This window comes from Chionomys nivalis, chromosome 9 (genome assembly GCF_950005125.1).
Source record: "Chionomys nivalis chromosome 9, mChiNiv1.1, whole genome shotgun sequence".
Taxonomy (NCBI): Eukaryota; Metazoa; Chordata; class Mammalia; order Rodentia; family Cricetidae; genus Chionomys; species Chionomys nivalis.
Genome location: NC_080094.1, coordinates 54,758,106 through 54,771,717, shown reverse-complemented (window position 1 = coordinate 54,771,717; position 13,612 = coordinate 54,758,106). Strand labels below are relative to the sequence as shown.

Below are 13,612 nucleotides of genomic sequence, written 5' to 3'. Positions count from 1 at the left end.
AAGAGAATCTACTTACAAAAGTTTTCCTCTGACTTCTACATGTGCTCTGTTTCACACAGGTGTATCCCCACGTCCAGTTTTAAAATAAAAGCTAAAGAGATGAGACATGATATATTTAACAAAAGATGCCTAAGATATATGTATGTATAAGTATGTATTCACACACACTTTGTTTTATCCTTAGCTTTTCTCTTGTTTGGAGCTGAATAAAATAATGTATATGAAGACAATTAGAGGTCTTCAAGGAACATCTGTTTGTTATAAGTTACTGTCCTTTGTGAGGGAAGCACATAAAAATCATGTACTCCTCTTCTGTTAAGCCGTATGTGAAGCAGAACCTGAACAGCCTGTTCGACATTACCCACTGTGGGTGAAAGTAGAAGGGGAAGTAGATCCAGAGCCTGTTTATATCCCAACACCTTCTGTCATCGAGCCTGTGAAACCATTGGTGTCACCTCAGCCGGACATAACTTCTACTACCACGAAGGGCAAGCTTCCCACTGGAATTAAACCAGCACGAGCATATACTCCCAAACCCAATCCTGTGGTAAGGCTGGAGTTGTGGTTTGTTTCTTATTGTAAGTTTCACAAGCCATTTGTAAAGGTGATAGATTTCATGCTGAGTTTTTCTTCATATTTAGTGAAGATTGACGTAATATGTCTGTAGGGCTCTTCTCTGGCTTCATTAGTTTATTTGTTGTGATAAAAGTGGAAGTGGCTAATAATAATTGAAGATAGCCAAGTTTTCAAGCTCATAGATAATTTATTTTTTATTTTTGTATATGTGTATTTGCCATATATGTATGTGTATATGCCCTATATGTAAGTGTGCTCTTAGAACCCAGATGTAGGTTCTTGTGCAAATGGAGTTAAAGGCTGTAGGGAGAGAGGGACAGGTGGATTTCTTGAGTTTGAAAGACCTAGCTTGGGCCATAGGAGTAGTTCCAGCATAACAAGGGCTGCATAGAGGGACCCTGTATTGAAAAAGGAAGGAAGAAAGAAAGAAGGAAGGAAGGAAGGAAGGAAGGAAGGAAGGAAGGAAGGAAGGAAGGAAGGAAGGAAGGAAGGAAGAAGCAAACCCCCAAAAGTCAACTTCTGTAATGGAAACAAAGATTAAACTCTTCTTTTGGATTCTAGGATAAGTTTCTTTCCCCATCATTATAATGGTGTGTTTTGTTATTTGAAACATACAGATACGAGAAGAGGACAAAGACCCAGTCTATTTGTACTTTGAAAGTATGATGACTTGTGCCCGAGTTCGAATATATGAACGAAAGAAAGAGGGACAGAGACAACCATCTCCTCCCTTGTCCCCATCTTTATTATTTCAGCAGCAGAGCCCATGTTATTCTAGTCCTGAGAGTCATATTACAAAGGTGAGTTGCTTGTTTCATAATAACCTTTACATTTCCAGTTGCCTATTGCTATTAGAATTTTTATTGTGATCATCATAATCTTTGTGTTTGTCTGTGAAGTGTAAATAAGCCTATGTCTCTTGCCTGTTTAATCTCTTAGTGTCTTGGTGTTATTTGCTAAAATCCTTTAGCAATTAAAATAAACACTTTTGATTTTAAATCAAAATACTTACCTATTAGTGCGATTTAGTTTTCACATGGATGAGTTTTCTAAGTGAAGCTTGTTCTCTTAAATATTCAGTATTCTTTCCTTAGAGTATATGATAACGTATAATGTAAATTATTTCTTAAGTGACTCAATCATTAGTAAGAACTTTGAAAATGAGGGTACATTTTATTTCTCTTCTTTTCCTTCCTTCCTTCTTTCCTCTCTTTTCTTTCTGCCCAGGATTATATAATATGATAGTAATGTAACTGGGCAGATGTGAAGTTGTAGATTTTTCTACTGATTTATGTCTTCTCTGTAGATAATAAATATATTTTTAATTAAAGTATTTCTGTATTGTTGTTTTCTTTAGGAACCTGATTCTGAACAGACCTTAAAGCAACTCATTTGTGACTTAGAGGATGATTCTGATAAATCACAAGGTCAGAATAAAAACTAGATATTAACAATTGATACTAATTATTATGTAATTCTGAATTATTTAATGGCAGAAGTTCTTAAACCAGCAATCCAGAATATGTCACTGTGCTTTTTCTAACTTCTGCTAAAATAGAGATAACAAGCAGAAATCTTTCCCCATTGTTCTGCTTAATATCCCTAAAAGGTCTGCTTGTGTTGATTAGATTTTATTTCAGCAGACTTGTAAGAATGTCAGTGAAAAATTTATCCTCTTTTCAAACCTCAAGGATATAGGCATCATTCGCAATTAAAATTTTCCTTAGATCTTCCAACCACCACTGGGGATATGTAAAAGGGAGAATGGAAGAACAACTGTCTCTGATGATCTAGAAATCTCTACTGCTAGAATTTCTTTGAAGAGATTGTATAAACAAATAGGGAGTTTAACTGTTTGATTTTGGTTATGCAACACCTATGCAGCAGCATTCTTCCTGTAATGACATAGTATCATTAAATAAAAAACTTTCATTCAACATTTAAGAAAGTATAGGGGGGGGCTGGAGAGATGGCTCAGTGGTTAAGAGCACTGACTGTTCTTCCAAAGGTCCTGAGTTCAATTCCCAGCAACCACATGGTGGCTCACAACCATCTGTAAGGAGGTCTGGTGCCATCTTCTGGCCTGCAGGCATACACACAGAATATTGTATACATAATAAATAAATAAATAAATAAATAAATAAATAAATAAATAAATAAATAAATAAATAAATATTTAAAAAAAAGTATAGGAAACTGCTTGGGACTATGTGCTCTCTGGGGACGATGGAGCTGGAGCCTGTATTCTTGACATAATTCTAGCACACTGATTGAGAAGTTCTACTGTAGAAATCTGGTACTTAGGAAATCTATGTCTTGTCAACATGTCACCATTGGGAAGCTGAGTTATTGGTATACAGTGTAGACATGGGGAAACCATATATCTAGAGACATTGAGGCATTTGTAGTAGAAACTACTGGTAGAATGTTCCTTAAAAGGCTTTCTAAAAATTGCACTTGTTTATTTTATGTGTGTGAGAGGGTTGCTTGCCATGACACAAATCAGAGAATAGCTTGCAGGAGTAGGCTCTTTCCTTCCAGTTCCCCGGGATTGAATGCAGGTCACCAGGCTTAGCCACAAGTGCCATCTCACCAGCCTCTTAGTTTTATTTTTAGAAACAAAAACACTACATTTTACTATTAATGTTGATTCCTGCCTTACATTTAAAGCAGCTTACCAAGTATTTGTGTTTGGCCTATTTGAATATCATTATAATAACCTCTATCAAGTCAACTTTACCTTTGTTATAGGTCACACTTTGCAAAGTAAAACTTTTATATTTTTGGCCTTCTAGAGCAGTGCCAAGGATATTTCCTTTTTATGAGTGAATGTATTCTCTGGCATAGAAAAGACAACTGTCTATCTAGTTTTGTGAGATTTTTTTTTTTCTCCTTAAAAACTCCAGAATGTCAAATTTACATACTAGTTTGCCCCTGAAAGTATTAGGAAATGGGAGAGTGGGAAACTTGAATTTCTTTCAAAGTTTATTAGTATGTCTTTAGTCCCAGCACTTGGGAGACAGAGGCAGGTGGGTCTTTCTTGAGTTTGAGGTCAGTCTGGTCTATAGAGTAAATTCCAGGACAGCCAGAGCTGCTATACAGAAACCCTGCTTCTCCCCGCTCAATCAGTCAATATATTAAAGTTAAGTACAGAATGGCTGTGCTATAGAGGGTCTTTCTATTTATTTCTTAAATAGAAAAGAGCTGGAAATCCCCCTGCAATGAAGGAGAATCCTCTTCTACCTCTTATGTACATCAGAGGTCACCTGGTGGTCCTACCAAACTGATAGAGATCATCTCAGACTGCAATTGGGAAGAAGATCGTAACAAGATCTTAAGTATCTTATCTCAGCACATCAATAGCAACATGCCGCAGTCACTTAAGGTGGGCAGCTTCATCATTGAGTTGGCTTCTCAGCGGAAATGTCGGGGCGAGAAGAGCCCTCCTGTTTATTCTTCTCGTGTGAAAATCTCTATGCCATCAAGTCAAGACCAAGATGATATGGCTGAGAAATCTGGATCAGAGACTCCTGATGGTCCATTGTCCCCTGGGAAAATGGATGATATCTCTTCTGTGCAGACAGATGCCCTGGATTCAGTGAGGGAGAGATTACATGGAGGCAAAGGTCTGCCTTTTTATGCAGGGCTTTCTCCTTCAGGGAAGCTTGTGGCCTATAAACGTAAACACAGTTCAACTACATCTGGGCTTATCCAGGTGAGAATTATCTTTAGTCTGGGTATAGTACCTTTTTATACTTAGGTAACATCTTGATATATATATACACCCAAAGCCCTTTATTAACTTTAGATCATATTTCTTCAAATTTTCTGGGAACTGGATAATAAAACATTATTTCTTGTGATAAGTGTAGGTTAGATAAGGTGAACTGCTGTTATATAAACAGAGGGACCCTCACATTATTGTATGGTTATCTTTTTATTTCATTCTAGAAAGTTTCTTTTCATAAGCTTTACTACTTGGGTTCTAGTGATCCTTTGATAACTAAGCATAATAGGCATTTAGTTTGAGTCTTAGAATATCTTATTGGCATAAAATTTCCAAAACAGAAATACATAGACTACTAGTAATAGTAGAGATTAGGAGTTGACTTTTAGATAGTATAAACCAGGCTAGGAGGCAGAGGCGAGTGGGTCTCTGTGAATTTGAGGCCAGCCTGGCTTACAGAGTGTGTTCCAAGACAGCCAGGGCTACAACAGAGAAACCCTGTCTTGAAAAATCCAAACAAACAACAACAAAAAACAAACCATTAAAGGTAGTATAAATTTGTAGTTAACAGAGAGGGGAGCTATTGTTTTTGTCGTTTTACAATAGTATTGATTGAACCTACACAGATTTGAACTCTACCACCAAGTTACATTAGTATCATAGGAAAAATTTAATTTAGTAAGATGTTATTCACACATACTTTTTTTTTAAATGAGCTGTAATTTCTCCCCTTTTTATTTGGAATTTTTTGTGTAGAACTAATAGAGGATTAAAAAAAATACCTCCTGTTTATAAATTAGGAAGTTAGTTGACTTGCAGAAAATTCTTTGGAGGAAGAAGTTCTGAATTAAATGTGAGCCATACATTGGGCATGGTAACACACACCTCTAATCCCAGCACTCGGGTGGCAGAGGCAGTTGGATCTCTGAGTTCAAGGCCAGCCAGGGCTACATAGAGAAACCATCTCACAAAAAATCAGAGAAAAGAAAGTTACTCTATAACTGGATGATGAGTCAGTTTGTATTACAAGTTGAGTAGTTTTAATCCTCATACCTGAAATTTGAAATTATCCAAACTTTAAATCTTTTTGGTCATCAGCAAATAGAAAATTCCACAACTGACCTCATGTGATGGGTTATAGTCAGAATGCAAGTACATTTCTATTATTGTAAAACTATCTATGATCCTTATGTATGTGTGAGATTTTCTGTATAGCTAAAAGCTAGTGGGTGTACTTTTAGATGGAAAAAAAGTTCTCCCTTCTTGATATCAGATTTGAGGGATTGGGGTTGCTGATCTTGCTGAGAATAATCGTAATTAAGTAGCAAAGAGTAATTTTGTCTTATGTAGTGGGTTGCTATAGATAGTTTCTTTACTATTTCCCTATTAATTTGAAGAGTAGATGACTTACTCCATTTACTTTTAAACGATGATGGAGACAAAAAAGGTTATGTTCTCTAGATGTTATCTAGTAGTATGAGCTAGAAAGCATAAGTAAGAAACACGAGAGGCTTCTGTATTCTCTCTAAATGCACACATGGACGTATGCATGCTCGCTCGCTCACTCACTCAATCTCTCTCTCTCTCTTTCTCTCTTTCTCACATACACACATACACATACACAGTTTTTTCTACATTGTTTCCTAAAATGGACAGTCATCAACTCACGCATCACAAAAAATATATACTTCATTTGTTCTCTTTATTCTGACCATTTAATGACTACATCTAGAAATATGTTTATACCAACATTTTGTTTTGAGCGTGTTTTGAGCGTGTTCTATTTACAGTATGAAGACAGTATCTCTAGAGTTACCCCTTTGAAAACCAAAAATATCGGGGCTAGAAAATACAGTTTTGTTGTTGTAAACATTAGCTGTTCCTTTAGAGGACCCTTCTTCAATTCCCAGCATTTAGATGGTGGCTTACAATGGTCTGTAACTCCAGTCCCAGGGGATCTGACATCCTCTTCTGACTTCTGTGACACCAGGCATGTACCTGGTACACAGGCAAATATTGATATAAATAACATGAAAATAAATAAGATCATAAGGGGAAAACAGCAACTAAAACTGGGGTAACTTAATAGCTTAGGTTGTAGCATTGAGTGTCCTATAACTTCAAAAGTAGATTGTGTTTTTTTAAGATGAAGGATATTGGGCTGGAGAGATGGCTCAGTGGTTAAGAGCATTGCCTGCTCTTCCAAAGGTCATGAGTTCAATTCCCAGCAACCACATGGTGGCTCACAACCATCTGTAATGAGGTTTGGTGCCCTCTTCTGGCCTGCAGACACAGACAGACAGAATATTGTATATAAATAAATAAGAAGGATGCTTGAGAAGACCCTTGTGTTGAGGGCTTATTATGCCTCTCTGGTCTTAGAGAGATTCTGTGGTTCACAGTTAAACTTTTTGCTTATGATTCATTAATAACCACAATTGCTTATTAAAGTAAAACAGATGAATTGTTGGACAGTTATGTCTTTTACATACCTATAATGTAAAAGCTCATTTAGTTTCTAAGATTCTCTATTTCCAAACTATAAATGAAGCTGAGCCTAGTTCAGGTATCAGATGATAACTATCTAATTACTCGGATTATCCTGAATAGAAAAGCTTCACTTCTTTTCCTTTTTACATCTGAAACATAGACTTTAAAACACCTTATAAAAATGAAACCCCTGTCAAGGGAGAGGAGTTATTAGCAATAGAATTTTATCTTTACAGAATTTCTCTTTGCCACTTGTTTCAGGTTAATGGTAAGAGTTACCCGCAGGCTAAGTTGCTATTGGGACAGATGGGGGCATTGCATCCAGCCAATAGGCTAGCTGCTTATATCACAGGCAGGTTGCGACCCTCAGTCCTGGACCTCTCAACCCTCAGTACTGTCATCTCCAAGGTAGCATCCAATGCCAAGGTGGCTGCATCCAGGAAACCACGCACCCTGTTGCCTTCAACATCCAATTCCAAAATGGCATCCTCTGGCCCAACAACAAATCGCTCTGGGAAGAATCCGAAGGCATTTGTTCCAGGAAAAAGGCCAATTGGTAAGTGGTTTGAAAAGGCCTGTAATTTAGTGTTGGCCAATGACTACAATATGAATATTTTAAAAGTAAAGAAATACAGAATTGGGCATTGTTATTATTGCCCTTGCTTAAATATTTTTTAAAATAATTCTAATGGTTTATGTTATTTGATAACTTGAACTCCACTTTTAAAGTTAAAGACTTTGAGACTTTTTATTAATATAGAAAAGACTTAGGACTTTGCTTTTAAATATTTCTTCTTTCTATGAGGGTTGATGTTTTGTAGTACCAACCATATGCATAGTCCTTGTTCTTGAAAATCTAAGAAACTAGTAAGAGCTAGTGGAATGAGTTAGTATAGGCTAAAAATAAAGGGCTCTTATACATCATAATTTTCAAAATAATGTAGTGTTCCTGTATATTCCTGTCTTGTATATGAAATCTTTGCCTAACATTTCAGTGCTATGGTTTGTACTAAATTAATTGCCTTCTTGAAAGATTTGTTTTAGTTGAAAGCTCTGCAGTTGGTTTATGGAATTCCTCTTTTGTTGTTTCAGTTATCTTTAGGAATGTTAAGTAAAGTCTTTAAAAGTAAAGTCTTTATTTTTATTCTTCTAACAGGACGTTGAACTATCTGGCTGAAGGCTGGAGGATGGGGACTTAATGCTTTAAAAAGAACCCACTGTTGCCTCTCTGTAGTACAGCTTTAATTAGAATTTAAAAGAATAATAAAAGATAGTACTACTCTTCTCTTTTGAGAAATGTGTTTCTATTCTAGAAATATGTAGTGCTTAACTATCATAAAAGGACAGCTGTAGAGGTGGAGCTGCTGCAGGAGGAAATGGTAGAAACACATTTTACATGGGGAAGTGAGGGTATGTGATGGGGATCTTGTCCTTTCCTTTTCCATATGTCTTAGGTGATAATGTTAGTGACTGCACTTTTTTAATTTGTGTATTTTGAGACTGGTTCTCTATGTAGCCCTTGCTGCCCTGGAACTAACTATTGTAAACCAGGCTGGCCTCAAAGTCACAGAGATCCACCTGCCTCTGCTTCCCTAGTGCTGGGATTAAAGGCATGTGCCACTGTGCCCAGCTCGCGCTTGCTCACTCGCGCTCTCTCTCTCTCTCTCTCTCTCTCTCTCTCTCTCTCTCTCTCTCTCTCTCTCTCTCTCTCCTCTCTCTCGCGCGCTCTCTCTCTCTCTTTTTCTTTTTCCTCTCTCCTCTCTCTCTCTCTCTCTCTCTCTCCCTAAGAATTTAGATATATATATATTTTTTTTTTTTTTTTTTTTTGGTTTTTTCGAGCCAGGGTTTCTCTGTGGCTTTGGAGCCTGTCCTGGAACTAGCTCTGTAGACCAGGCTGGTCTCGAACTCACAGAGATCCGCCTGCCTCTGCCTCCCGAGTGCTGGGATTAAAGGCGTGCGCCACCACGCCCGGCCTAGATATATTTTGTAGCCTGAAAAAGTTTAGTCAGAACACTCAGTTTTATTTATTTTTTTAGTCAGAATTATAAAGCTTTGCTTTGGGTTGAGAAAAGTGTTTATTTTTTGTGGGTAGAAATTAGCTCATGTAGGTGGATTAAGAAAGTGGCCCAGTGGGCCCAACTAATATTGGTAAGTATAGTTGTTGAGCAGTGATGGAGCACGCCTTTAATCTTAGCACTCAGGAGGCAGAGACAGGAGAATCGGAATTTGAGGCCAGCAGCCTGGTCTACAGTGAGTCCCAGGACAGGCTTCAAAGCTACAGAGAAACCCTGCCTCGAGAAACCAAAAAAATTAAAAAGAAAAGGACCCAGTGGGTATAACTAATATTGATAATCACAGCTATTTAGTAAGAGGGGGCACAGTAAGAGAAGTGAACATTTTTGACCTGGAAATTTTTATTTGCAGCGGCTCGGCCCTCTCCTGGCGGTGTGTTCACACAGTTTGTGATGAGCAAAGTTGGAGCCCTGCAGCAGAAGATACCTGGAGTTCGCACACCCCAACCCCTGACAGGGCCACAGAAGTTCAGTATCAGGCCTTCTCCAGTAATGGTTGTCACACCTGTGGTTTCTTCTGAGCCAGTTCAGGTGTGCAGCACTGTGACTGCTGCTGTCACTACTTCTCAAATGCTTTTAGAAAATGTTCCTGCTGTGACATCTATGACTGCTATTTCTGATGCGGGAGCTAAAGAAGCTACTTGTTCTTCTGTTGCCTCTGCTCCTGGGGTTGTTGAGATCTTTGAAACAAACAACACTACCCCTGTAACATCTACCCAGTCTACAGCCACTGTGAACCTTATAAAAACTACTGGGATTACTACTAGCCCTGTGGCTTCAGTTGCATTTCCTAAATCATTGGCAGCATCTCCAACTATAACTCTTCCTGTTGCTTCCACTGCCTCCACCTCCATAGTCATGGTAACCACAGCTGCATCTTCCTCCATGGTGACCACACCAACTTCATCACTGAGTTCTGTACCTATTATACTCTCAGGAATTAATGGAAACCCACCAGTGAGCCAGAGACCAGGTATGGAGTAGTTCTTACAATCTGCTTTATTTTTATCTCTGTCTGCATTTTTTTACACACGGTTTCTCTGTGTAGCCCTGGTTATCCTGGAATTTGCTCTGTAGTTCAGGCTGGCCTTGGAATCAGAGCTCAGGCTGCCTCTGCCTCCCATGTGCTGGGATTAAAAGTGTGTGCCACTTACAGACTGTTGTGAACCACCTTGTAGGTATGCAGAACTGAACTTGGGTCCTTTAGAAGAAAAGCCAGTGGTGCTCTTAACCACTGAGCCATCTCACCACCCCCAAATTTAAGTTGGCTTAGGTTACATGAATTTAAAATGCTTTACTTGCCGGGCGGTGGTGGCGCACACCTTTAATCCCAGCACTTGGGAGGCAGAGGCAGGCGGATCTCTGTGAGTTCGAGACCAGCCTGGTCTACAAGAGCTAGTTCCAGGACAGGCTCCAAAGCCACAGAGAAACCCTGTCTCGAAAAAACCAAAAAAACAAAACAAAACAAAAAAATAAAATGCTTTACTTATCTACTGTAATAGTTTTTAAATAAATTTTTATTTGTATGTTTATTTTATGTATCCTTGTATGTCAGTGGACCATATGCATGAAGTGCCCACAGAAGCCAAAAGAGGTTGTGGGGTCCTCTGAACGTAGGTCTTATGCAACAAGTGCTAAGCTGTCTTTCCAGCCCCTACAGTTAGCTAAAAATATGTAAATAAATTCTTTTGAGTCCTCTCAAAGAATTAATGTAGGGAGGCTAGGGAAATGGCTTAGTGGGTTGTATTTGTTGTCCAACCTTGGCAATCTGAGTTCATTTGCTGGAACCCCATATAAAAGTGGAAAGAGAAAGCCAACTCCACAAAGTTATCCTCTGACCTTTGTATACATATGCGCATGCATACCATAAACACACACAAGTATTAATAGTACTAATGTGAGGAAAGAGTAAAGGAGAAACAGCTCAGCAGCAATTCTATCTTACTGATATTTTTTTCCTAGTTAAGTAAATAATAGTATAGAGGACATTAACGTTGCTGTTTATATTAATTATTTAAATTGTTTCCTTTTTTAATATTTATTTATTTATTTATTATGTATACAATATTCTGTCTGTGTGTCTGCAGCCAGAAGAGGGCATCAGATCTCATTTCAGATGGTTGTGAGCCACCATGTGGTTGCTGGGAATTGAACTCAGGACCTTTGGAAGAGCAGGCAGTGCTCTTAACCTCTGAGCCATCTCTCCAGCCCCTTTAAATTGTTTCTTAAGACTAATTATATGTATTGTGTTTTGCCTTCATGTATGTATATATGTGTGTGTATATGCATGTGTGTATGTATATATGTGTACCACATGTGTGCCTGGTGCCTGAGAAGATCAGAAGAGGCTTTGAATACTCTGGGACCAGAGTTATAGTTGATAACAAGTTATGTGAGTTCTAGGAATTGAACCCAGATCCTCTGCAAGAGTAGTCTGCTGACCCAGCACTCGGAAGGCAAAGGCAGGCAGATCTCTGAGTTCGAGACCAGCCTGGTCTACAGAGCTAGTTCCAGGACAGGCTCCAAAGCCACAGAGAAACCCTGTCTCGAAAAACCAAAAAAAAAAAAAAAAAGTAGTCTGCTGAGACAACTTATCAACAAGTCATGTGAATTCTAGGAATTGAACCCAGATCCTCTGCAAGAGTAGTCTGCTGAGCCAACTTTGCAGTCCTGTACCTATATTTTAACCGGCAGTTCCTAAATAATTGACTCAGAGACTTAATATAGCTAGTTAAAAATGCTCAGCCAATGGCTCAGGCTTTTTACTAACTAACTCTTACAACTTAACCCATTTCTATTTATCTATGTGCTGCTTCCGATCTTGTGACTTTTACCTTTGTCCTATTTTGTACGTCTGACTCCTTTGTCTGTCTGGCGACTCCTCAGACTCCGCCTTTCTCATCCCATCATTCTTTGGTTGCTCTGTCTATACTTCTTGCCTGGCTGCTGGCCAATCGGCATTTTATTAAGTCAATATGAGTGACAAATCTTTACAGCATATAAAAGGATTATTTCACAGCAAAGCCAAAAATAAAAAAAATAAGACTTTAATGCTAGATAAAGAGGTACATACCTGTAATTCCAGCCCTGTTTCACACAAAAAGCAGAGGTCAGCAATACATCGTTTTCCTAGCATGTGTGTGACTCTAGGTTCAAATCTCTATACTGCAGGAAAAACAATGTGTACTTTATTTAATCAAAGGATTAAAACTGAAATGGAATTTTACCATAAAATAATAATAATCTGTATTCACATACTACCTGAAATGTAAAATTAAGAAATTTCATTTTTATTAATAGAGCTAAATTAAATATATTCTCAGCTCTTAAAGGGAATCTCAGCTTAGACACTTTATAACTGACTTTTTATTTGTTCTATCCCCACCTTTTCCCCCTATTTCTTTGACACATTTAATTGAATAATCACATACTCACGGGATAGTAAAGATTTCTTTGTCTGAATGGAGTAGTAAATTAACCTGAAAAGTTAATGTGTATGTTTCTTAGATCATATTAGATGCCCACTTCCCATAGGAGAGGGTCTTACTGTGTATCCCTGGCTGTTCTGGAACTTCTGTGTAGACAAGGCTGGCCTTGAACTCCTGAAGGTTTGTCTGCTTCTACCTTCCAATTCCTGGAATTAAAGATGTGTGTCACTATGCCCAAACAGGTGCATTTTTAAAAATTATTTTATTTGTATGGGTGTTTTGCCTGCATGTGTCTGTGCACCACATGTGTGCAGTACCCATGGAGGTCAGAAGAGGATGTTGGTTTCCCCTGGGACTGGAGATACAGACAGTTGTGAGTTGTCATAAATGTGAACCTGGGTTCTATAGAAGAGCAGCCAGTGTTCTTAATATGATCCATTTACATGCATGTTTTAAAAAGGTGTATGTGTACCTTTATGCTTGTGTCATTGGAGGCTAGGAGAGGCTTTTAATTCCCTGGAGTTGGAATTACATGCAGTTTTTGAGCTTCCTAACATGATTGCCAGGAACTGAACTGTCGTTTGCAAGAGTAGCATTCTCTGTTCCATTGTCTCTCTAGCTCTCAGGTCCATGTTTTTGTTCAAGTTGCATAGTGCTATTTTCACAGACAATAAAATAGCAAACTTGAGATATTTATTAGCAATGTCAGATAAGTTTTGTTTGTACTTACTGTTAGCATTATACCCATTTCTTTATCCCAGAATCCTAAAATACTATCTTTTCTCATCTTGTATTTCTGAATTGCTCTTCTAAACATTAAATCTCATTTGTTACTATTAATGGTTTGAAATGTCTTGTTTTTGTTTTTTATTTTTTTGCGGCAGGGTTTCTGTGTAGCCCTGGCTATCTTGGAACTCACTCTGTAAGAGCAGACTGTATTTGAACTCAACAGAGATCACCTGCCTCTGTTTCCCAAATGCTGGGATTAAAGGCGTGCACCATCACTGGCAATGTGATTTCTAAAATGATAATAATAAAGATCCAGGTATGGCGATGCACACCTTAAATTGGCTCTTAGGGCAGAGGCAGGCGTCTCCTTTTGAGCTTGAGGCCAGCCTGTTCTCCATAGGGAATTCTAGGACAATCAGGATTACATAAAGAGACCCTGTCTCAAGATACAAAAACAAAACAAATTATATTCTTAACTATGAATAGTATACTACAGAGGGACAGTATTTCATTAACTTTATAATTCAAGTTAGACATTACTTGCAGTATTATTAGATATAATCTTATATTTTTACTCATGTATTCTGAAA

The 13,612-nt window shown here is 38.1% G+C and overlaps 1 protein-coding gene across 6 annotated transcripts in view; it reads left to right on the top strand.

Annotated features, from left to right (window-relative positions):
- The window catches only part of Mga (MAX dimerization protein MGA), a 102,571-nt gene that overhangs the window by 64,761 nt on the left and 24,198 nt on the right, over nucleotides 1-13,612 (top strand). For 4 of the 6 annotated variants that reach the window (XM_057780153.1, XM_057780155.1, XM_057780156.1 and 1 more), the window contains exons 10-15: nucleotides 321-547; nucleotides 1,194-1,376; nucleotides 1,934-2,003; nucleotides 3,774-4,291; nucleotides 7,055-7,349; nucleotides 9,218-9,838. In XM_057780153.1, coding sequence (XP_057636136.1) covers nucleotides 321-547; nucleotides 1,194-1,376; nucleotides 1,934-2,003; nucleotides 3,774-4,291; nucleotides 7,055-7,349; nucleotides 9,218-9,838 — 1,914 coding nt within the window. Of the gene's footprint in view, nucleotides 1-320; nucleotides 548-1,193; nucleotides 1,377-1,933; nucleotides 2,004-3,773; nucleotides 4,292-7,054; nucleotides 7,350-9,217; nucleotides 9,839-13,612 lie in introns of those variants that run through there. The other 2 variants (XM_057780157.1, XM_057780158.1) reach the window with 2 other exon arrangements.